The sequence below is a fragment of the Nerophis lumbriciformis genome, linkage group LG38 (genome assembly GCF_033978685.3).
Source record: "Nerophis lumbriciformis linkage group LG38, RoL_Nlum_v2.1, whole genome shotgun sequence".
Lineage (NCBI taxonomy): Eukaryota > Metazoa > Chordata > Actinopteri > Syngnathiformes > Syngnathidae > Nerophis > Nerophis lumbriciformis.
Window position 1 is genome coordinate 14,703,383 of NC_084585.2, and position 24,866 is coordinate 14,728,248.

A 24,866-nucleotide genomic window follows, 5' to 3' on the forward strand; every position below is an offset into this window, starting at 1 on the left:
GGCTAAACGGCGCCTAGTACCCATTGAGAACAGAGCTAGCTTGACCACCACGCATATTTAATGGGTGGAACGGCACGTGAGCCGGACGTGACGTCACTAACATCCCAGAAATAGGCAACTCGGAGCTAGCAGCTACACAACAGCTAAGCACACAAGACCACACTTGCGAGACATACATAATAATTGTCCTCTATTGAACAATATTGCATTCTAAAACAGCAAATTGTCAATATAGAACGTATCAAATGATCCTATTTGCATATTATCTACACCAGGGGTCGGCAACCCGCGGCTCCGGAGCCGCATGCGGCTCTTTGATCACTCTGATGCGGCTCAGCTGCATACTTGCCGACCCCCCCGATTTTCCCGGGAGACTTCCGGATTTCAGTGCCTCTCGTAGAAAACTCCCCGAATTTATAATCTCCAATTTTCACCCTTACAATAATAATAAGGGCGTGCCATGATGGTACAGCACTTAACTACCTTTGCAATCTGTACTAACATCGTGTCAGCCCAGCCTTTTGTTATATGCATCTTCTGCTTGCACACGCAAGTGACAGCAATGCATACTTGGTCAATAGCCACACAGGTTACACTGACGGTGGCCATATAAAACAACTTTAACACTCTTACTAATAATGTGCCACACTTTGAACCAAAACCAAACAAGAATGACAAACACATTTCGGGAGAACATCTGCACCTTAACACAACATAAACACAACAGAACAAATACCCAGAATCCCATGCAGCCCTGACTCTTCCGGGCTACATTATACACCCCTGCTACCACCAAACCCCACCCCCCATCCCAACCCTGCTCCCTCACACATCAAACCCCCCCGGCATATTAAAAAGTATCCAGTAACAAACATGTCCATATTGTGGTCACTAGGTGCTATAAAAAAAGCATAAGTCCATTGCAGACAGTTAATAAAAATAGGTTAGTGTTTTTCATAGCTACCAAAGTTCTCTGTTTGACTAATTTCACTTGACCAAACCTTTTCTTACATTTCACACTACACAAAAATACAAGTATGTATGATTCCTGCTGATATCAGATCGGATCAATATCAATATTGGCCAATACTGAAGGCTGATACCAGTTTTGTATCTTATGTTGATATATAAAAACATATTGTGATCATGATCTTTGATCTTTATAGCGCAGAATACAATACCACACAGGTCTTGTCTTTAAATATCTACTTCAGGTTCCGGTGTTGGAATATGAAAAATGTCAGGGTTTTTTTTTCATTTCTGCTGACTTGTGATTTTTACTTCTGTTTGTGTGAAATCTAAAATGAAAATCAAACCATTTTAGATAGTCACTGTTTTTAAGCACACAAAAAAAAGGCTTTATTTATTCCGATAAACCAATCATTTTTTTACACTCCCATTCATAAAACAAATATTCAATGACCGCGCAGACCTCTTAAGATTGCTTTGTTCAAAAAAGTATTGCTCTTTTCAACGAGCAGCAGGCCCTGCTGGGGTTCGCCCGAGACCATCTGAAAGCACCCCCAAATTTGACAAAAAATATGTATTTTGATTTTTGTTTTGCTTGCTTACTTTTTGCCCTTTCCACAGCATCCCTAAAAATCACATGCACACGTGTCATGGCCAATTATGCAATTATTTTTAGATGTAGATTTAGATTATTACATAAACTAGCACCTGGTATATTTGTCAACAATCAGCAGAGTGGACTTAGATTGTTCTGTTTCATGACGTTTTTGATGTTCCGTTTCAACACCTGCCTCGCCTTTTTCTCAGCCTCAGGACGGCTATCGCCTGGTGCAGCACTTCCAGTTCATTGGTTGGCCGGCCTACAGGGACACGCCCCTCTCCAAGCGCTCCATCCTGCAGCTGGTCAGGCGGCTGGCCAAGTGGCAGGAGCAGTATGATGGCGGAGACGGGAGAACGGTGGTGCACTGCCTGTAAGTACAAATGTAAATATTTTAAACATAAGAACGATATAAACATTGTAAACAATGTACTAATTGATCAAATTGATTAATGCATTGTTTACAATGTTGTAAACATAAAAAACAATGTAAATATTGTAAACAATGTATTAATCAATTAATGCATTGTTTCCATTGTGGGGTGTCAAACTCAAATACAGAGTGGGCCAAAATTTAAAACTGAACAAAGCCGCGGGCCAAGGTTGAACAAATTAACCTTTTAATAGGGACCCAAACAAGTTTTGCATTGAATATTGAACAAGCAAGGCTTATATAACTTTATAGTGACATGCAAAATCCAGTTTCAAATAATAATAATAATAATAATTAAAAAATATCAATGGCATATCAAATACAATTTAAATAAAAATTGAATGCCTCTTTTCTATTTGCAGCCTTCTGAGGTAAATATCAAAATTAACTTTTTCCACAATAATAACACAAAATAACAATAATGAATGAATCAAACATTCAAGCCTTGAAGTAGCAAGAGAAAGTGCACGAATAAAACGTTAATTATTGCTCAATTTGCTACACTGATTTGCTTTAACACTGAATATGGAACAAGCAACGCTTATATAACTTAATAGTGCAAAATCAACTTTCAAAAAACAAACGAAAAAACATCAATGGTATATTAAATAAAATGTTAATAAAAAATGTAATGACTCTTTTCGATTTGCAGCCTTCTGAGGTAAATATCAACATTAACTTGGTGGGCGGAGGCGGAGTTTGGTGGTAGCGGGGGTGTATATCATAGCGTCCCGGAAGAGTTAGTGCTGCAAGGGGTTCTGGGTATTTGTTCTGTTGTGTTTATGTTGTGTTACGGTGCGGATGTTCTCCCGAAATGTGTTTGTCATTCTTGTTTGGTGTGGGTTCACAGTGTGGCGCATATTTGTAACAGTGTTCAAGTTGTTTATGCGGCCACCCTCAGTGTGACCTGTATGGCTATTGATCAAGTATGTCTTGCATTCACTTATGTGTGTGTAAAAGCCGTAGATATTACGCGACTGGGCCGGCACGCTGTTTGTATGGAGGAAAGGCGGACGTGATGACAGGTTGTAGAGGACGTTGAAGGGAGTGCCTTTAAGGCACGCCCCCAATATTTTTGTCCAGGTGGAAATCGGGAGAAATTCGGTAGAATGGTTGCCCAAGGAGATTTTCGGAAGGGGCACTGAAATTCAGGAGTCTCCCGGGAAAATCGGGAGGGTTGGCAAGTATGAGTATTAGCGGTGAATGCGGTGTTACAGCGGCACCGCCGCTGTATAATACCGACGGCCCACCTCTAATGTTAATTTGATATCGCCTCAAGGGCCAAAAGAAATTACACGGCGGGCCAAATGTGGCCCGCGGGCCAGAGTTTGACACCCATGGACTAAAGTGATTAATGCATTGTTAACAATGTTGTGAGCTCTAATTTATTGACGGTCTTGAACGCGACACAATCAGCTTTCGAGTTCTGAGACGTCGGGGAATTTTGAACGTCGAAGCCTTGTTTCCTTTTCTTTCTTTTTTCCCCACATTGAACACTTTTTAACTCACAATTCATATTGTTATCCACAACATGGATCTACACGCTAACGGCCTTATCTACAAAAAGGCTTTGGATCGGATTATAGACAAGTATTCAAAGATCCAATGTCAAGCCGCGATAGATTTGGACCTTGCTGTCACCAGTAAAAAAGCATTGGGACGATCCATGGATGTACCAGAAAAGGAGATTGATATGTTGACAGCAAAGAGTCTGTCATGTTCAACAGAGGACCGTTTAGAACTGCATGAGGCTTCCAGGATCTCCCGGCTAAATGGCGGCGGCAGTGATGAGAGTCACATAATAGATCAACTGAGTCCAGATGATGAAGAAGGCGTGCGCTCCTACCTGTCGATGAGCTTGCTGGAAGACAGCCAGAGGAACCTCTTGGAGATAGACTCCCTGCAGGAGGACCAGGACGAAGAGCTGGAGATGAGCCTGAGGAGCGGAGGAAGCAGACTGTCAGAGCTCTACCCCGCCATGATAGACCAAATAGGGCGGGCCCGACACCGGGAGCACGTCTCCAAGGCGGCGGAAGGGGTGGTCAGGAGGTACCGCAAGTGGCGACTGATGTCCAAGAACCACCAAGGCACCACGGCCAATGACAGCGTTCATAGAAGCGTTGATGTGAGAGAAAAAAACAATCAGGCCAGCTGGCAGCGCCCGGTGGTGACGGAGCCGGGGCAGAAGCCCGTGGCGGTGCTGGACCCGTCTTACTTGGAATCTCCGAAACTGAAAAGGAACCTCCTGAACGAGACCTTCATCGTGGGAGAGCAGCCGTCCTCCCGTAGCCTCAGTCCTCCACGCTTCTTTGACATGTTTTTGATTGATTGATTGAAACTTTTATTAGTAGATTGCACAGTTCAGTACATATTCCGAACAATTGACCACTAAATGGTAACACCCGATTACATTTTTCAACTTCGTCTTGTGTTAGGGTCGGTATCGACCCGTTTTAGTTTTTAAATGCATAAAAGAACCACATAAATTTATTTTTTTTGCATCAAGGCTTTTTGACTTTGTCAGGAACCTCTATTTCAACAAAATATATATATATATATATATTTTTTTTTTCACTAAATTATAAAATGCTCTGGTTGAAATTATGACCTTGGTGTTGTTAGGGTCGGTTTCGACCCAGTGATAAAAATAAGATTATGAAGCAATAATTAGAGCCAAAACACCCCGAAGGGAATAAGCGGTAGAAAATGGATGGATGGAATTAGAGCCAAAACTGAACACACTGACAGCCAGCTCCTCTCCCAATCATGTGAGAATTAGGGGATTCTCATTTTACCTTGTTATCCAGTACAAAAACAAACAAAGACGGGCATTTCCAGACATGTGAGGTCAATTCAGTATAGAGTTGGTGACTTGCAGAGTGCACATCTCCAATTTGCAGCATGCAAAAATGAACAAAAGATTTACAGTGAGAGAAGTTCTGGATAATATTTTTGGTGGAAATGAGGGAGAGGACACAGAGCAGTATAGTTATACGGATGAACAGGTTTCTGAGGAGGAAGACAATGTGGAGTATCATCCAGAAGACACAGACACATCTGATGAGGAGGTCACAGGTGGTGAAGCTACTACCGCTGAAAGATTCAAGTCCAAAAATAGTAAGATCTGTTGGAGCTCAGTACCTCATGATTTACATGGCAGGGCAGCTGCTGCAAATGTCATCAAAATGACCCCTAGTATCTCAAGGTTTGCTGTGATGAGAGTCACTGACATCAAGACATGTTTTGAGCTATTTATGCCATTGTCACTAAAAAGAGTCATCATTGCTATGACAAACCTTGAAGGAAAAAAAGTCCATGGCGACATGTGGAAAGACATGGATGAGGAATACCTGGATGCTTATATTGGTGTTCTTCTTATTGCTGGAGTGTACAGATCCTGCAATGAGGCCACTGGTAGTCTCTGGGACGCATCGACAGGCAGAAATATTTTCCTGGCAGCAATGTCACTTCAGACCTTTCATATGATATCAAGAGTCCTCAGATTTGACAACAAAGATACCAGAGCAAGATCTGACAAGATTGCCCCCATCAGGGATGTCTGGGACAGATGGGTGCAGCTCCTTCCACTGATGTTCAACCCAGGGCCAGAGGTGACAGTGGATGAAAGTCTTGTCCCTTTCCGACAATACATACCCAGTAAGCCAGGGAAGTACGGCATAAAAATCTGGGCAGCCTGTGATGCAAAAACCAACCATGCCTGGAATCTACAGATCTACACAGGCAAAGCTGCGAGTGGCATCCCTGAGAAAAACCAAGGAAAACGTGTGGTCCTTGATATGACTACTGGACTGCAGGGTCACAATATCACTTGTGACAATTTCTTTACCAGCTTGGACAAGAACTTCTCAGGAGGAAACTTACCATGGTGGGCACAGTGAATAAAAATAAACCTGAGCTGCCTGCTGAAATCTTGCAGGTGAAGGACAAGGCTCCGCTTTCCTCAACGTTTGCTTTTACAGACACCACCACTGTTCTCTCATATTGTCCAAAAAAAACAAACCGAATGTGACACTTATGTCTACTCTTCACAAAGATGCATCAGGAAGTGACAAAAAGGCCACAATTATCCTCGACTATAACAAAAACAAAGGAGGAGTGGACAACCTGGACAAGCTGACTGCCACCTACACTTGCCAGCGAGTGACAAGGACGTGTTTGTGTTATGAATTGTTCTGCTTTTCATTTTGTGTTTGTATTAAAGTTCTGTTGCTGAATAAAATAATTTGTAGCCTTTTTCTTGAAGTAAATATATATGGGTAGAAATTGACCCGTAACACCATATATGTTACTATAGTTAAAATTATTAAAAATTAAAAAAATAAACACAACAAATTTATTTAAGAGATGTGTTCTAATACCCCTCAGTAATAGTCAGGTAACACAACAACCTTTTATTTATTTATAAGATTCTCTTGAGGTTAATTTTAAAAAACAATTTAATTGAAATCGAGGGGTATGCAGACAAAAAAAAGGCCCAATGGCCCACACCAAAAATATTAAAACCAATATTTTCATGGATAAGGAAGCCTAACAAGGTAACCAAGAGATGAGAAACAAATTTGATGATACATAATTGTTTTTAGTGTATTTTACAGCTGATTTAAGACATGGGTCAAAACCGACCCGTTAACATAAAAGATGGTAACAGAAAGCTAACACAAGAGGAAGGTTAAGTCGGGGTCCACGTAAATCAATTCATGGTATGTCCATCAGGTCCAAAATGTTGACTCTCTCCGCTCCCGGCGTCACCTGATCTTCTTTTTTTATTCATTTATTTATTTTCTTTTTTTTTTTTTTGTCCTGTCCAGCTTCTCAGGCAAATCTTATAATTGATGTAGATGCCCATATCGGCTGTTCAGATTTACTTTACAAAAGAGAAGTGTAGGATGCTTCTCTTGTTGCCTTATTTGTATTTGACTGTATTAAATGTATTTATATTATCAAAAAATAAATAAATAAATAAATAAATACAACAATGTTGTGAACATAACAACAGTTTTAACATTGTAAACAATCATATTAAACAATTAATAATCATTGTAAACAATGCATTCATCGACAAAATCTATTATTGCATCGTTTACATTGTAAACATAAAAACAATGTATTAATAATTTAATAGATGCATTGTTGCAGTCCTATTACGATAACCGAGACAGTCGGGATGTCATTGTGACCCAAATTATCACAGTTAATATTATTATCATGGTACTGTTTAATGTGCTCAAAAGTACTTATACACACACTTAAATATTTGAACCAGGTTTTATTTAAATAAAAAATAGACAGTAAAATAGACACACAATGTACTCTTATTGGCAGAATGAATATTAAATATCACTTTTATTTGAGTGTTTAGATATGTTTATCTTCCTTCATTTTCATTTTTAAAGGTATTTTTTAGAGTGTGTTTTTAATGATAAATCCAAAATCGGGTTTTGGGCGTATCACTTCTGGTTTATGTGACGTCACGCTAGTTCATTTCCTGTTGTCATTATTCCTTTGTGTACTAGTCGATCACTCTGTTCTAAGATGGCACAGTCTGTAGGTTTAATGTAAACAATTAAATTGAGTAGTGATTTGTTTATATAGGTTTATATCAATCAATAAATCAATCAAAGTTTATTTATATAGCCCTAAATCACAAGTGTCTCAAAGGGCTGCACAAGCCACAATGACATCCTCGGCTCAGATCCCACATCAGGGCAAGAACAAACTCAACCCAATGGGATAACAATGAGAAACCTTGGAGGGCACCGCAGATGTGGGGACCCCCTACCCTGGGCGACCGGTGCAATGGATGTCGAGTGGATCTAGTTAATAGTGTGAGAGTCCAGTCCATAGTGGATCTAACATAATAGTGAGAGTCCAGTCCATAGTGGATCTATCATAATAGTGAGAGTCCAGTCCATAGTGGATCTAACATAATAGTGAGAGTCCAGTCCATAGTGGACCTAACATAATAGTGAGAATCCAGTCCATAGTGGGGCCAGCAGGGGATCATCTTGAGTGGAGACAAGTCAGCAGTGCAAAGACGTACCCAACTGATGCACAGATGAGTGATCCACCCCGGGTCCCGACTTTGAACAGCTAACGCGTCATCTGATAACCTCTCCACGCAGGGCAGAGCAGAAAAGAGACGGCAGATCAACTGGTCTAAAAGAGGGGTCTATTTAAAGGCTAGAGTATACAAATGAGTTTTAAGATGGGACTTAAATGCTTCTACTGAGGTAGCATCTCTAACTGTTACCGGGAGGGCATTCCAGAGTACTGTAGCCCGAATAGAAAGCACTCTATAGCCCGCAGACTTTTTTTGGGCTCTGGGAATCACTAATAAGACAGAGTTCTTTAAAAGCAGATATGGACATATGGTACAATACAATCAGCAAGATAGGCTGGAGCTAGACCGTGTAGTATTTTACACGTAAGTAGTAAAACCTTAAAGTCACATCTTAAGTAGAGATGTCCGATAATATCAGCCTGCCGATATTATATGCTGATAAATGCGTTAAAATGTAATATCGGAAATTATCGATATCGTTTTTTGTATTATCGGTATCGGGTTTTTTTTTTGGTTTTTTTTTATTAAATCAACATTAAAAAAATAAGATATACTTACAATTAGTGCACCAACCCAAAAAACCTTCCCCCATTTACACACATTCACACAAAAGGGTTGTTTCTTTCTGTTATTAATATTGTGGTTCCTACATTATATATCAATATATATCGATACAGTCTACAAGGGATAAATAAATAAATGATAAATGGGTTATACTTGTATAGCGCTTTTCTACCTTCAAGGTACTCAAAGTGCTTTGACAGTATTTCCACATTCACCCATTCACACACACATTCACACACTGATGGAGGGAGCTGCCATGCAAGGCGCTAACCAGCACCCATCAGGAGCAAGGGGTGAAGTGTCTTGCCCAAGGACACAACGGACGTGACTAGGATGGTAGAAGGTGGGGATTGAACCCCAGTACGGCCACTCTACCAACTTCGCCACGCCGTCCCCAAAAAATAAATGGGTTGTACTTGTATAGCGCTTTTCTACCTTCAAGGTACTCAAAGCGCTTTGACACTACTTCCACATTTACCCATTCACACACACATTCACACACTGATGGAGGGAGCTGCCATGCAAGGCGCTAACCAGCACCCATCAGGAGCAAGGGTGAAGTGTCTTGCTCAGGACACAACGGACATGACGAGGTTGGTACTAGATGGGGATTGAACCAGGGACCCTCGGGTTGCGCACGGCCACTCTTCCACTGCGCCACGCCGTCCCGTAAGCACACGATTGTGCGTGCTGCTGGTCCACTAATAGTACTAACATTTAACAGTTAATTTTACTCATTTTCATTAATTACTAGTTTCAATGTAACTGTTTTTATATTGTTTTACTTTCTTTTTTATTCAAGAAAATGTTTGTAATTTATTTATTTATTTATTTATTTATTTATTTATTTTTTAAAGTACCTTATCTTCGCCATACCTGGTTGTCCAAATTAGGCATAATCATGTGTTAATTCCACGACTGTATATATCGGTTGATATCGGTATCGGTAATTAAAGAGTTGGACAATATCGGAATATCGGATATCGGCAAAAAGCCATTATCGGACATCCCTAATCTTAAAGTGCACAGTAAGCCAGTGCAGGTGAGTCAGTATAGGCGTAATATGATCAAACTTTCTTGCTCTTGTCAAAAGTTTAGCAGCAGCATTTTGTACCAACTGTAATCTTCGGGGTATGTTGTTTATAAATGGGGAAAGACGTTAATGTTGTGTTAGCATTTAAACTGGTTAATTAGCTAGTGCTAGCTTGATTCACCTGTAAATGAGTTGTGTCACCGGTCTGTGAGTATATCAAATGTTATCAATCCCGGTTTTTTGATCATTTTATTTCAAACCAAAAATCAGGCCGAAGTTTTAGCAAAACTTTTCCGCGGAAAGCAACTCGTACAAAAAGTAGGCCGTATGGAAACATAGCTGCAAATGTATTTCCACATTTCTAAACCCAATCAAAACACTTCAAGCGAACATTTCCCACATTCCCAAATATTCCCACTTTTTTCCATCAAACATTACAGTTCAGTAATAATATCATTTCTACACAAATCTCCTTCTTTAGTCAGCGTGATCCTAAAGTGACTTCTCGCAGGTTGTTGTTTACATTTGATGAAGAACGAGCATTAGAGGCTAACAACTAACAGGCTAAACAAAGCCAGAAAGTGTATAAGTGCGACGTGTGCACACTCATGAATAAAAGATCACAGATCAATAATTCCATTTGATTACAAATAATCGTCCCTTTGTTGAAAGGCATTGCAATTCCATTTAGTTTGCAATTTGTTTGGCCAAAGGAAGTGTGCCAAAATAATTGTTTTCTTCGGAAGCTTTAATGAAAATGTCGCTGCTTTTTGAGGGGGTTTTTTTTTGGTATTGTTTAATGACAAAGACATCCTCCTCGCAGCACCGGCGGTGGGCGTTCCGGAACGTTCTGTGCCATGTGCAGCATCAACGAGATGATCCAGCAGCAGAACATCGTAGACGTGTTCCACACTGTCAAAACGCTGAGGAACAACAAGACCAACATGGTGGAGACGATGGTGAGGAAGATGTCTTCTTTTTTTACTCTCAATACACAACATTAAAACAAACAAAAAAACGGTGAAGTTGGCACGTTGTGTAAATGGTAAATAACAACATAATACAATGATTTGCAAATCCTTTTCAACCTATATTCAATTGAATAGACTGCAAAGACAAGATATTTAATGCTCCAACTGGAAATCTTTAGTTATTTTTGCAAATAATAGCTCATTTGGAATTTGGTGCCTGCAACATGTTTAAAAAAAACTGGCACAAGTGGCAAAAAAGACTGAGAAAGTTGAGGAATGCTCATCAAACACTTATTTGGAACATCCCACAGGTGAACAGTCAAATTGGGAACAGGTGAGTGCCATGATTGGGTATAAAAGCAGCTTCCATGAAATGCTCAGTCATTCACAAACAAGGATGGGGCGAGGGTCACCACTTTGTGAACAGATGCGTGAGCAAATTGTCCAACAGTTTGAGAACAACATTTCTCAACGAGCTAGACCATCTACGGTCCATAATGTCATCAAAAGGTTCAGAGAATCTGGAGAAATCACTGCACGTAAGCGATGACATTATAGACCTTCGATCCCTCAGGCGGTACTGCATCAAAAAGGGACATCGGTGTGTAAAGGATATCACCACATGGGCTCAGGAACACTTTAGAAACCTACTGTCAGTAACTACAGTTTTGCGCTACATCTGTAAGTGCAAGTTAAAACTCTACTATATAGAGCCAAAGCCATTTATCAACAACACCCAGAAACGCCGCCATCTTTGTTGGGCCCGAGCTCATCTAGGATGAACTGATGCAAAGTGGAAAAGTGTTCTGTGGTCTGACGAGTCCACATTTCAAATTGTTTTTGGAAACTGTGGACGTCATGTCCTCTGGAACAAAGAGGAAAATAACCATTCGGATTGTTCTAGGTGCAAAGTTCAAAAGCCAGCTTCTGTGATGGTATGGGGGTGTATTAGTGCCCAAGGCATGGGTAACTTACACATTTGTGAAGGCGCCATTAATGCTGAAAGGTACATACAGGTTATGGAGCAACATATGTTGCCATCCAAGCAACGTATCATGGACGCCCCTGCTTATTTCAGCAAGACAATGCCAAGCCACGTGTTACAACAGCGTGGTTTCCTAGTAAAAGAGTGCGGGTACTAGACTGGCCTGCCTGTAGTCCAGACCTGTCTCCCATTGAAAATGTGTGGCGCATTATGAAGCCTAAAATACCACAACGTAGACCCCGGACTGTTGAACAACTTAAGCTGTACATCAAGCAAGAATGGGAAAGAATTCCACCTGAAAAGCTTAAAAAGTTGGTCTCCTCAGTTTCCAAATATTTACTGAGTGTTATTAAAAGGAAAGGCCATGTAACACAGTGGTAAAAATGCCCCTGTGCCAACTTTTTTGCAACGTGTTGCTGCCATTAAATTCTAAGTTAACTGCAGTTTATTCAATGAAATATAAGTTGAAAAAGGATTTGCAAATCATTGTATTCTGTTTTTATTTACAAATTACACAACGTGCCAACTTCACTGGTATTGGGTTTTGTATATTTTGGTACGTGATGCACACTAAGTTGTGTTCTTTTACAGTCGGGGAAAAAAACTGAACACAAAACAAGTAAGATGAATTTTTTTTTTTTTTAAACATCATTCTCTGTTTTGACAGGAGCAATACAAGTTCTGCTATGAGGTCGCCTTGGAGGCGCTCAGCTCCTTCTGATCGGCCATCAATGCAACACAAGGACGCACAACGAAACACACAGCTTTGTGTTGACGGACGCCACGACCTGTCAGAATACGCGTGCATGTGTGTGTGTGTGTGTGTGCTTAAAAAACAGTCCACACACACATGTGTGCTTTTCCCGCGACAGGCGTTGGCTTCTATCACATTGAAGGACTTATTGTACAAAGGAAGAGAAGAAGAAGAAAATGTTTATGAAAGCTTTTTCCAGCTTTGTGTGGCTGCAGGCTGTGATGTGATTATTGTACAGTATTTGACTTTTTAGATTATTCTACGCCTTGAATGTTGTCTCCCTCTACATGCTGGATGCACACACACACACACACACACACACGCACACACACACACACACACACACACACGCATGTGGCCTTGGCTCCGCCCCCCTGCCGGTGTCACTCGCCTGGCGGGTAGGAGTCACGTGCAACAGTAAACAAGCCCCGCCTTTTTTAAACCTGAGTATCTTTGTTGGTCAGGCGGGACGAGGAAGGAAGGTTCTTGTCACAGACAACTCAGTGTCGCTTTGTGTTCCGACCCCACCGGGGTCAAAGGTTAATGGTGACACACCACTTTTTGGGCACCCTGCTTTTTGAGGGGTACTGAGCACTAAAGTGTGCTGATTGGAAGACAAGAATGTTTCCTCCGTCGTTACCCGAGCAAACATGACGGTGTAATGGAATGAGAATGTTGAGAGCGCAGGTTTGAACGTTGTTGCACATGTTGTGGATGGATGAGTGGCCATGCTGGTGTGCATCCATCCTCGCTGTAAATAAAACAACCACAGTCAAACATTTTGTTGCATTTCCTCCATTTTGTCCCAACGTTGCAGTATTATTATTTTTTCTTTCATTTGACCGCATTCAGCTCTGCTTGCACCTGCATGGGATTATATGCCAAATGGGAGAATTTACTGTTTAACGTTGGTCCAAGCAAACGTCTCATCACAGAATGACAGCAAACATCCTCCTAAATTGTCCGTGCATCAAACTTTTTATTTATTGTTTTTTGTTTTTTTTCATTCTGTAAATGCAACTTCTTTTTTTTTTTTTTTTTTTTAATGTTTGTAGCAAAGTGTTCTTATGTTGTTTAGTTGGAGTCCGGTCGGGCTGGCTGGTGAAGTCTCCGCTTAAGTTGAGCTGCTTTTAAATTGTTGTTGTTTTTTTTTGTCTTGAATTTGTACATTTGATTTGTATAATTAAAAGATGATTCCTTCAGCAAAGTGTTTAGATTGATATTGGTTGTTTAGTTGTTTGAAATGTGGTTATTATAAAATAAAGGGACCAAAATGCTAAACGTTTGATCTCCTCATTAAAGCTGTAGTATGTGATGACCCTTTAATTTGGGTACAAATAAAAGGTGTCCAAAATATTATTTTGTATTAAGGTGTCCCTAATTTTTAGGCCAGATGTGTACCAAATATTTTGGCATCTGGAAATGTAACCTTTTACATCATTAGTGAATACAGTAATACATATTTACTAGGGCTGTGAATCTTTGGGTGTCCCACGATTCGATTCAATATTGATTCTTGGGGTCACGATTCGATTCAAAATCTTTTTTTTTTTTTTCAATTTAACACGATTCTCGATTCAAAAACGATTTTTTTCCGGATTCAAAACGATTCTCTATTCATTCAATACATATGATTTTAGCATGATCTACCCCAGTCTGCTGACATGCAAGCAGAGTAGTAGATTTTTGTAAAAAGTGAAGTGAAGTGAATTATATTTATATAGCGCTTTTCTCTAGTGACTCAAAGTGCTTTACATAGTGAAACCCAATATCTAAGTTACATTTAAACCAGTGTGGGTGGCACTGGGAGCAGGTGGGTAAAGTGTCTTGCCCAAGGACACAACGGCAATGACTAGGATGGCGGAAGTGGGGATCGAACCTGGAACCCTCAAGTTGCTGGCACGGCCACTCTACCAACCGAGCTATCCCGCCCCCAAAAAGCTTTTATAATTGTAAAGGACAATGTTTTATCAACTGATTGCAATAATGTAAATTTGTTTTAACTATTAAAAGAACCAAAAATATGACTTATTTTATCTTTGTGAAAATATTGGACACAGTGTGTTGTCAAGCTTATGAGATGCGATGCAAGTGAAACCACTGTGACACTATTGTTCATTGATTTATTTTTTTATAAATGTCTAATGATAATGTCAATGAGGGATTTTTCACCACTGCTATGTTGAAATTGTAACTAATATTGATACTGTTGTTGATAATATTCATTTTTGTTTCACTACTTTTGGTTTGTTCTGTGTCGTGTTTGTGTCTCCGCTCAATTGCTCTGTTTATTGCAGTTCTGAGTGTTGCTCGGTCGGGTTTGGTTTTGGAATTGGATTGCATTGTTATGGTATTGCTGTGTATTGTTTTGTTGGATTGATTAATTAAAAAAAATAATTTAAATAATAATTTTAAAAAAAAAGTAAAAAAAAAAAGAAAAGAGAATCGATTCTGAATCGCACAACGTGAGAATCGCGATTCGAATTTGAATCGATTTTTTCCCACACCCCTATTATTTACACAACCAATTAACCAAAATCTAACCATTTAATCCCAACCCTAACTGTAAACCTACCTAAAATCTAAATTAGAAATGCTTAACCAGCATTTAATGTAGGGGTCGACATCCAAAAATGTTGAAAGAGCCATATTGGACCAAAAATACAAAAAAAAAATCTGCCTGGAGCCACAAAAAATAAAAAGCCGTATACGAGTGTTATAATGAAGGCAACACATGATGTAAGTGTCTATATTAGCTATAATAGCCTACTATCATAAGGACTATGTGTCGCAGGCTGAAGCAAATATTTGTTGACAGAAATGATGAAATATATTATTTATTCTACACATTTTTACAACATTAGAAAATCAGAAGCTACTGAAAAGTTGAGATAAGTCCTGGAAATGACTGGCTTTTAATAAAGTTAAAGTTAAAGTTAAAGTACCAAGGATTGTCACACACACACTAGGTGTGGCGAAATTATTCTCTGCATTTGACCCATCACCCTTGATCACCCCCTGGGAGGTGAGGGGAGCAGTGGGCAGCAGCAGTGGCCGCGCCCGGGAATCATTTTGGTGACTTAACCCCCAATTCCAACCCTTGATGCTGAGTGCCAAGCAGGGAGGCAATGGGTCCCATTTTTATAGTCTTTGGTATGACTCGGCCGGGGTTTGAACTCACAACCTACCGATCTCAGGGCGGACACTCTAACCACTAGGCCACTGAGTAGGTTGGCCTAGTGGCAATGGCCAAAATTTAGATGTGTGTGTCCAACTTAAAGGAAACGGCAGGCTGCCTTTTTTTTAATAGATGTATTACAATCTTTGGCAAGCTAGGTAATGTTTGCTGTGGTCTGGAACAACATGGCACACACACAACTATCTGAAATGCAGCCAATATGACATACAGATAATGTGTCATGAGACATGCAAAACTAAATTATATACAAAGAGGATAAAAGTAACGGATATTAAATGAGCTCAAATATACCTTCAAATGAGGCATAATGATGCAATATGTGCATACAGCTAGCCTAAATAGCATGTTAGCATCGATTTGCTTGCAGTCACGCACTGACCAAATATGCCTGATTAGCACTCCAACAAGTCAATAACATCAAGAAAGTGCACCTTTGTGCATTCACATACAGTATAAAACGTTTGGTGGACAACATGAGACAAAGAAGGAGTGGAAGATTTTACATGTAAACAAACTGTCAGTCCACACTATGGTGAGTTCAAGAACCGCCGAAATTAGTAGGACAAAGCTATGTTCACCAAATACTCTCATCAGTGAAGCAAACACACAAACATATTAAACAGTGGGATTTCTAACAATTGGGAAGGTTTGTGTCATGTTTGTCCTCGAACAAAAACCATACTAAAACAAAAAAATATATGTTTCCCCCATCTTTTTCCAATTTTAATCTATCCATCCATCCATTTCTACCACTTGTCCCTCTTGGGGTCGTGGGGGTTGCTGGAGCCTATCTCAGCTGCATTCGGGCGGAAGGCGGAGTACACCCTGGACAAGTCGCCACCTCATCGCAGGGCCAATCTATTTTTTTAAATGCTCCAGGGAGCCACTAGGGCGGCACTAAAGAGCCGCATGTGGCTGGAGAGCCGCGGGTTGCTTACCCCCGATTTAAGGGGTACAGGGTTCTGATCCCTGCCATGTTGAATGGTAACATGTACCATCCTTTGTACAGTTTACAATACTTATATGTGCATTATTATGATCATAATATCATGTCTATTTTCGTCATTTTTATTCAAACATTTTAACGATACTGCCCTTACGGTGCCTGCTAAGATAATATCTTGTCTTCGTACAAATGTGATTGAGGACACCCTAATATGAAACCAAAACTGGACATATACGTATAAAAGGGCAACCATACGGTTGTAGTTTTGCAACAACTTTAGGAAAATGTAAAGTCAGATGAGGATGGGATTTAAACAGGAGCTTAACCTTTTAGCCTCCTTATCTGTGCAATCATTATTTTTTTGTTGACTAAACTGAAGTGAAGCACTTTATGTATGTGGGGTTTACATCACAAAATGTGTGATGGTCCGTGGTCTCGTCAGGGGAAATTAGCTCAAATGGTAGAGCGCTTGCTTATCATGAAAGAGGTAGCGGGATTGATTGTCTACTCTAACTCTAGCTTTAATTGAAACCTCAACCCAAACTTAAAACCCCAACACTGTCTTGAAACCCTGATATGAAAGCCAAATCCTAGCTTCATACCACAGCCCTATCTTAAAACCCTAACATTTTTTAAAACCCACCTGTGTAGACCCAAAACCAGTGAAGTTGGCACGTTGTGTAAATGGTAAATAAAAACAGAATGCAATGATTTGCAAATCCTTTTCAACCTATATTCAATTGAATAGACTGCAAAGACAAGATATTTAACGTTCGAAGTGGAAAATGTAATTGTTTTCCAAATATTAGCTCAATTGGATATTAATGCCTGCAACATGTTTCAAAAAAGCTGGCTCAAGTCACAAAAAAGACTGAGGAAGTTGAGGAATGCTCATCAAACACTTATTGGGAACATCCCACAGGTGAACAGGCTAATTGGGAACAGGTGAGTACCATGATTGGGTATAAAGCAGCTTCCATGAAATGCTCAGTCATTCACAAACAAGGATGGGGCGAGGGTCACCACTTTGTGAACAAATGCGTGAGCAAATTGTCAAACAGTTTAAGAACAACATTTCTCAATGAGCTATTGCAAGGAATTCACCATCTAAGGTCCATAATATCCTCAAATGGTTCAGAGAATCTGGAGAAATCACTGCACGTAAGTGATGATATTACGGACCTTTGATCCCTCAGGCGGTACTGCAACAAAAAGTGACATCAGTGTGTTAAGGATATCACCACATGGGCTCAGGAACACTTTAGAAACCCACTCTCAGTAACTACAGTTTGTCGCTACATCTGTAAGTGCAAGTTAAAACTCTCCTATGCAAAGCCAAAGCCATTTATCAACAACACCTAGAAACGCCGCCGGCTTCGCTGGGCCCGAGCTCATCTAAGATGGACTGATGCAAAGTGGAAAAGTGTTCTGTGGTCTGACGAGTCCACATTTCAAATGGTTTTTGGAAACTGTGCACGTTGTGTCCTCCGGAACAAAGAGGAAAAGAACCATCCGGATTGTTATAGGCGCAAAGTTGAAAAGCCAGCATCTGTGATGGTATGGGGGTGTATTAGTGCTCAAGACATGGGTAACTTACTCATCTTTGAAGGCACCATTAATGCTGAAAGGTACATACATGTTTTGGAGCAACATATGTTGCCATCCAAGCAACGTTACCATGGACACCCCTGCTTATTTCAGCAAGACAATGCCAAGCCATGTGTTACAAAAGTGTGGCTTCATAGTAAAATAGTGTGGGTACTAGACTGGTCTGCCTGTAGTCCAGACCTGTCTCCCATTGAAAATGTGTGGCGCATTATGAAGCCTAAAATACCACGACGGAGACCCCCGGACTGTTGAACAACTTAAACTGTACATCAAGCAAGAATGGGAAATAATTCCACCTGAAAAGCTTAAAAAATTGGTCTCCTCAGTCCCCAACATTTACTTAGTGTTGTTAAAAGGAAAGGCCATTGTGGAGGGAGAGTGTGATCAGCACGCTTGCAGGAGCAAAGGTCTGTCAATGGTGTTGAGGGCGGGGCATGTGCGGGACGGCGAGACACAGCTGGCAGGTGATTAGATTTCACAGGTGGTACGTGGTGATCTAATCATCTGTTGTCTTTAACAGTGAGCGGCCAGCGGAGGAGAGTGTGGGAGAGACTGGAGAGACAATTATCTGAAAAGATTGTTATGTGAATTACATGCATATTAAAACTCTGTTGAAATGGCACGCCTGGCTCCTGTTACGTGGTATCCGTGGAACGGGTAGGGAACGACTTCCACAGCCATGTAACACAGTGGTAAAAATGCCCCTGTACCAACTTTTTTGCTGCCATTCAATTTTAGGTTAATGATTATTTGCGAAAAAAATAAAAAATAATTCTCAGTTGGAACATTCAGTATCTTGTCTATTCAATTGAATATAAGTTGAAAAGGATTTGCAAATCATTGTATTCTGTTTTTATTTACCATTTACACAACCTGCCAACTTCACTGGTTTTGGGTTTTGTAGTTTAGAGCACTAGTTTAAAATGGGATCGATGGCCGCATTCTCCAAATGTTACTTTTCTGAAAGCTTTTTTTCTTGAAAAAAACAAGGTCTATAATCATCTTAATAAATCAAAGTTTGAAACTAATATGACTTCCTGACATAAAAATTTAATATGAAACTGTAACATTATCTTCAGACTTTTAATATGAAAATCTAGCGAAGCGGGGGATGTGACTAAAAATAACACCCTTAAGAACCGAGTACCGTATTTTTCGGAGTATAAGTCGCACCGGAGTATAAGTCGCACCTGTCGAAAATGCATAATAAAAAAGGAAAAAAACATATAACTAACTATGAAAAATACTGCAACTTATAGTCCGAAAAATACGGTATGCACTGCACTCAGTATACTTATTGAAGTGTAAGTACAGAAGTGCACACATTGAAACACAGCCACAGTAAATCATGGAGACATGCGAGCATGCGGAACTTGAACGCATCGCAAATAGAAAATCCTGCTGATTCTGAAGTGATGGGAAAAAAAACAAGAAGATTGTTTTGTTTCCTTCGCCAATCACTCAGTGGATTATAAACCTTTAAGCAGACACTGCATCATTTATTGAGGAGATCATCAATATTCATGAGTCGAAATTAGCATATTCCCAAGGACAGACCTTGCACTTTGGCACTTTGACCGTCAATCAGGAACATGGAGGCGCTTCCTTGGAGGGCTGACGTCTGTCAGCCCGGTTTTCTGTTTCTTTTCAGGATTACAACAATGTCACACCTGACCCAGGTGCTAGCCACGAGCTAGCGGGAGTGGATCAGACGTTGCTATCATAGTAGCAGAATTATCAGAACGCAGGCCACTCGTCCTCACTTTTTTTCTACACTTTCCACAGGAGAAGGAGACAAACAAACAAAGTTATTTTTCTAACTATTTCCAAGCGCCAATGGCTCTGTTAGCGCACCGACGAGCGTTTTGTCTCATCAAACGGCAGAAATGAGAAAGTCTCGTCAAAAAGCGGCGGGATAAAAAGCGCTGCTCCGTACCGCCGCGACTTCTGAGGGAATTTTAGATCAGTCCAAACGTGACTATCGCACAGCTCCTTCACAAACTTTAGCAGCAGAACACTTGAAGGTTGGAATCAGGTATAAAAAATGCAATCTGTATGAGGCTGTCATATATTAGTAACAACTTGATTCAACATTTCAGAACAACTTGGTGATCTTGGTACTTTGCTTTTCAAACTGTTGATGGAAACAGTATTGCCAATGAAAAAAAAAACGCTGGCAACACCGACAGTTGCTAAAGTGCTAAATTCAAAAGTATATATACATACATACATACATAGTCGGGGTGTGCATCTCTACCTTCAATGGTGATCCCATATGAATCAATCAATCAATCAATAAATCAATGAATCAACGTTTATTTATATAGCCCTTAATCACAAATGTCTCAAAGGGCTGTACAAGCCACAACGACATCCTCGACTCAGGTCCCAATCTCGACACATGGGTTACAATACGATTCACTAACAATACTTTTTAAAACATTACGATTCGATACGATTCGATGCAGATGGAAGCTTTGCATGGTGAAAAGAAAATGAAATGTATCATGTCAGAACAATGCCATGTGTTTATTTTTAAATAGACACATACAATATATTGTATAGTGTATTAGTGTTGTCTTGATACCAATATGTTGGTACCGGTACCAGTACCAAAATGTATTTCGATACTTGTCTAAATAAAGGGGACCACAAAAAATTTAATTCTTGGCTTTATTTTAACAAAAAATCTTACGGTACATTAAACATATGTTTCTTATTGCAAGTTTGTTCTTGAATAATATAGTGAACATACAAGACAACTTGTCTTTTATTAGTGAGTAAACAAACAAAAGCTCCTGATTTAGTCTGCTGGCATATGCAGTAACATATTGTGTCATTTATCATTCTATTATTTTGTCAACATTATTAGGGACAAGTGGTAGAAAATGAATTATTAATCTTAATTTACTATTAATATTTGGTTATTTTCTGTTTCAACATGTTCTATCTACACTTCTGTTAAAATATAATAATCACTTATTCTTTTGGATGATACCACCAATTTAGGTATCAATCCGATACCAGGTTGTTACAGGATCATACATTGGTCATATTCAAAGTCCTCATGTGTCCAGGTGCATATAGTTTATAAACAAAATATACATTTTAAAAAAACGAAATTATTGTGTGATTTTGTGATGCTAAAAAATATCGATGTAATCGTAGTAGTATCGACTAGATAAGCTCCTGTACTTGGTATCATTACAGTGGATGTAATGGGGGCTTGGGGAAGCGGTACTTTCTAGAGGAGGTATAGTACCGAATATAATTAATTAGTATCGCAGTACTATACCAATACAGGTATACTGTACGACCATATACTGTATTAATTATTAGCAAATAGTAGAACTATCAACTTTGAGGCATTATATCCATAAACTTAAAGAAAAGAACAAGTGTGAGTTCTAGAATGCAAATTATGAAATAAATCAATTTTCTTCTGTTGATTGTTAGTTTAGTTGTATTTTAATTTGTTATACATTGTTAAATGTTTAGAGTATCAGACTTGATCAAAAGACTGAAGGGTGGTGATATTCACAAAAAAAAAAAAAACTACTGACTGGCTCATTGACATGAACGATAGGTTTGTTTAAAGTAGAAGTGTGACAGTGATGAAACAATTATATGTCAACCAAGGCAGAAACAGCTGCAGCTTTGAGTGTGCGTCTCCTGGTTTGACACAAAAGACTATGTTTGAATCTCAGTAAAACTGAAATAATGCTATTTGGTAACAGACGGGAAAATCAAACAAAAATAAAAATAGACGGAGTAGATATTGAAAGGGTAAAAGAAAACTATTTTTGGGGTGTAATAATAGATGATAAAATGAATTGGAAATCCCATGTAAAAAATATACAACATAAAGTAGCAAGAAACAATAATCAATAATGAATAAAGCAAAACATGTTCTAGACCAAAAATCACTTCATACTGTTCACAAGTGTTACCATATCTGAGTTATTGTGAAGAAATATTCACTAACTGTGTTACAAAAAAGATCAATTAAAATAATACATAATATTGAAAAAAACCCTTTATTTACTAAATCATAAATATTGAAATTCAACGATATGGTGTATTTGCAAACAGCTAAAATTATGTACAAAGAAAACTATAACCTGCTACCCAAGAATGTACAACAATTCTTCTCAACAAAAGAAAATAAATATAACCTTAGAGGAAAATCTAATTTAAAACATTTGTATGCTTGTACAACACTTAAAACCTTTAGCATATCAGTATGTGCAATTAAATTATGGAATGGATTAAGCAAAGAAATCAAACAAAGCACCAATACGATTCAGTTCAAGAGACTGTTCAAACAAAGTGCTCACTAAGCAAACAGAACAATAATAATGATGAACATCATGAACCCTTTTTTTTTAATTTTCAGATAAAGATTATTTATGTATTTAATATTTGTTTACTTACTATGGTATATTATTTATTTATTCACTGTTCTGTTACAGAGAACAAGGAAATAGGATAAAATTGCTACGATATGAAAAGGGGTAGGCTTAAATAAGCTCAGCTTCTTCCTACTCCTTTTCGGACGTGCTGAAATGAAACAACTGGAAATATGTGATGAATTACATTGTATCGTATGCATGTTCGAAATAAACTGAAACTGAACTGAACTGAACTCTTTGCAGCACCTCTCAAGCTTCTACAAGTTGCATGGGAAGCATTGGTTTTCATCCAGGATGCAACATGTACAGTATATTTGTTATATAATTTCATAGTTGGGGACAATAAATAAATACAACACATAAATATAAGTTCATATTGTACACATCATGTGATTAAAAAGTTATTTCCATGGGTTAATTCATGCAAGTTTATGTTAACTTTATTTTTGTTACAAAACCCATGTAAATTGGAAGGGATTATATTTTTTGTTCCGGTTTGGTCACATTGTTGGGGGGACAATTAATATGTGACGGAATTAAGGAAGCAGAATGAGACGACAAGTGTTTGGTGTGGAAGACGTTAATGGGGTCTCGGATTGAAAAGAAACTGTATTCCATTGGAGTTAATGAGGCCAATGAGGTATGATTCTTTCTGATATGTATGTGAAATCAATGTGTTTTCTTGTATTGGATGTCAGACTAATTGTAAGTTCTGTTTGCTTATTTCATTAGTTCAGATGGCATTATATTTGGCATCGTTGGTAAGGTGAAGAAGAAGTGAATAAAATAAATGTCTGTGAGCAAAACGAACGACTTGAGCCTTGATTAAGACCTCGGAGGGAGTAACAGCTGCATTTCTCTTTCTCTCTATCCGGACTTGTCTCCCAGTTCCTGCCGGTTGCAAAACATCCCCACAGCATGATGCTGCCACACCATGCTTCACTGTAAGGATGCGATTGGCCTGTTGATGAGTGGGACCTGGTTTCATCCAACCATGATACCTGGCATTCATGCCAAAGAGTTCAATCTTTGTCTCATCAGATCAGATAATTTTGTTTCTCAGTTTTTCCAGGTGCATTTTGGCAAACTTTTTTTTTACTAAAAAATGGCTTCAGTCTGTCTACTCTACTGAAGTGAAATGGATTATATTTATATATTGCTTTTCTCTAGTTCAGTGTTTTTCAACCTTTTTTGAGCCAATTTTTTGCGTTGAAAAAATGCGGAGACACACCACCAGCAGAAATCATTAAAAAACACAACTTAGTTGACAGTAAAAAGTCGTTGTCGCAATTGTTGGATATGACTTTAAACCATAACCAAGCATGCATCACTATAGCTCTTGTCTCAAAGTAGGTGTACTCTCACCACCTGTCACATCACGCCTTGACTTATTTTGAGTTTTTTGCTGTTTTCCTGTGTGTAGTGTTTTAGTTCTTGTCTTGCGCTCCTATTTTGGTGGCTTTTTCTCTTTTTTTGGTATTTTCCTGTAGCAGTTTCATGTCTTCCTTTGAGCGCTATTCCCCGCACCTGCATTGTTTCAGCAATCAAGACTATTTCAGTTGTTTTTACCCTTCTTTGCGGGGACATTGTTGATTGTCATGTCATGTTCGGATGTACATTGTCTTTGCTCTGCAGTAAGTCTTTGCTGTCGTCCAGCATTCTGTTTTTGTTTACTTTGTAGCCAGTTCAGTTTTAGTTTTGTTCTGCATAGCCTTCCTTAAGCTTCAATGCCTTTTCTTAGGGGCACTCATCTTTTGTTTATTTTTGGTTTAAGAATTAGACACTACTTGTCCAGGGTGTACCCGCCTTCCGCCCGATTGTAGCTGAGATAGGCTCCAGTGCCCCCCACGACCCCGAAGAGAATAAGCGGTAGAAAATGGATGGATGGATGGAATTAGACACCTTTTTTACCTGCACACTGCCTCCCGCTGTTTACGACATTTACAAAGCAATTAGCTACCGGCTGCCACCTACTGATATGGGAGAGTATTACATGGTTACTCTGCCAAGCTCTAGACAGCACAGACACTCAACAACAACTGATTATTTGCAGACTATAATTACTGGTTTGCAAAAAATATTTTTAACCCAAATAGGTGAAATTAGATAATCTCCCATGGCACACCAGACTGTATCTCACGGCACACAGTGGTTGAAAAACACTGCTCTAGTGACTCAAGGCGCTTTACATAGTGAAACCCAATATCTAAGTTACATTTTAACCATACTCTACCATACAGGCCTGATTGGTGGTTTGCTGCAGAGATGGTTGTCCTTGTGGAAGGTGGGAATGCTGTAGCTCTGACAGAGTG

The 24,866-nt window shown here is 39.2% G+C and overlaps 1 protein-coding gene across 9 annotated transcripts in view; it reads left to right on the top strand.

Moving 5' to 3' along the window:
- ptprt (protein tyrosine phosphatase receptor type T) overlaps window positions 1-13,660 on the top strand; it is a 555,785-nt gene extending 542,125 nt beyond the window's left edge. For all 9 annotated transcript variants that reach the window (XM_061932272.1, XM_061932263.1, XM_061932264.1 and 6 more), the window contains 3 exons: window positions 1,777-1,940; window positions 10,503-10,638; window positions 12,303-13,660. In XM_061932272.1, the coding sequence (XP_061788256.1) occupies window positions 1,777-1,940; window positions 10,503-10,638; window positions 12,303-12,356 (354 nt within the window). In that variant the 3' untranslated portion in view covers window positions 12,357-13,660. The remainder of the gene's footprint in view (window positions 1-1,776; window positions 1,941-10,502; window positions 10,639-12,302) is intronic.
- The last annotated feature ends 11,206 nt before the right edge of the window (window positions 13,661-24,866 follow it).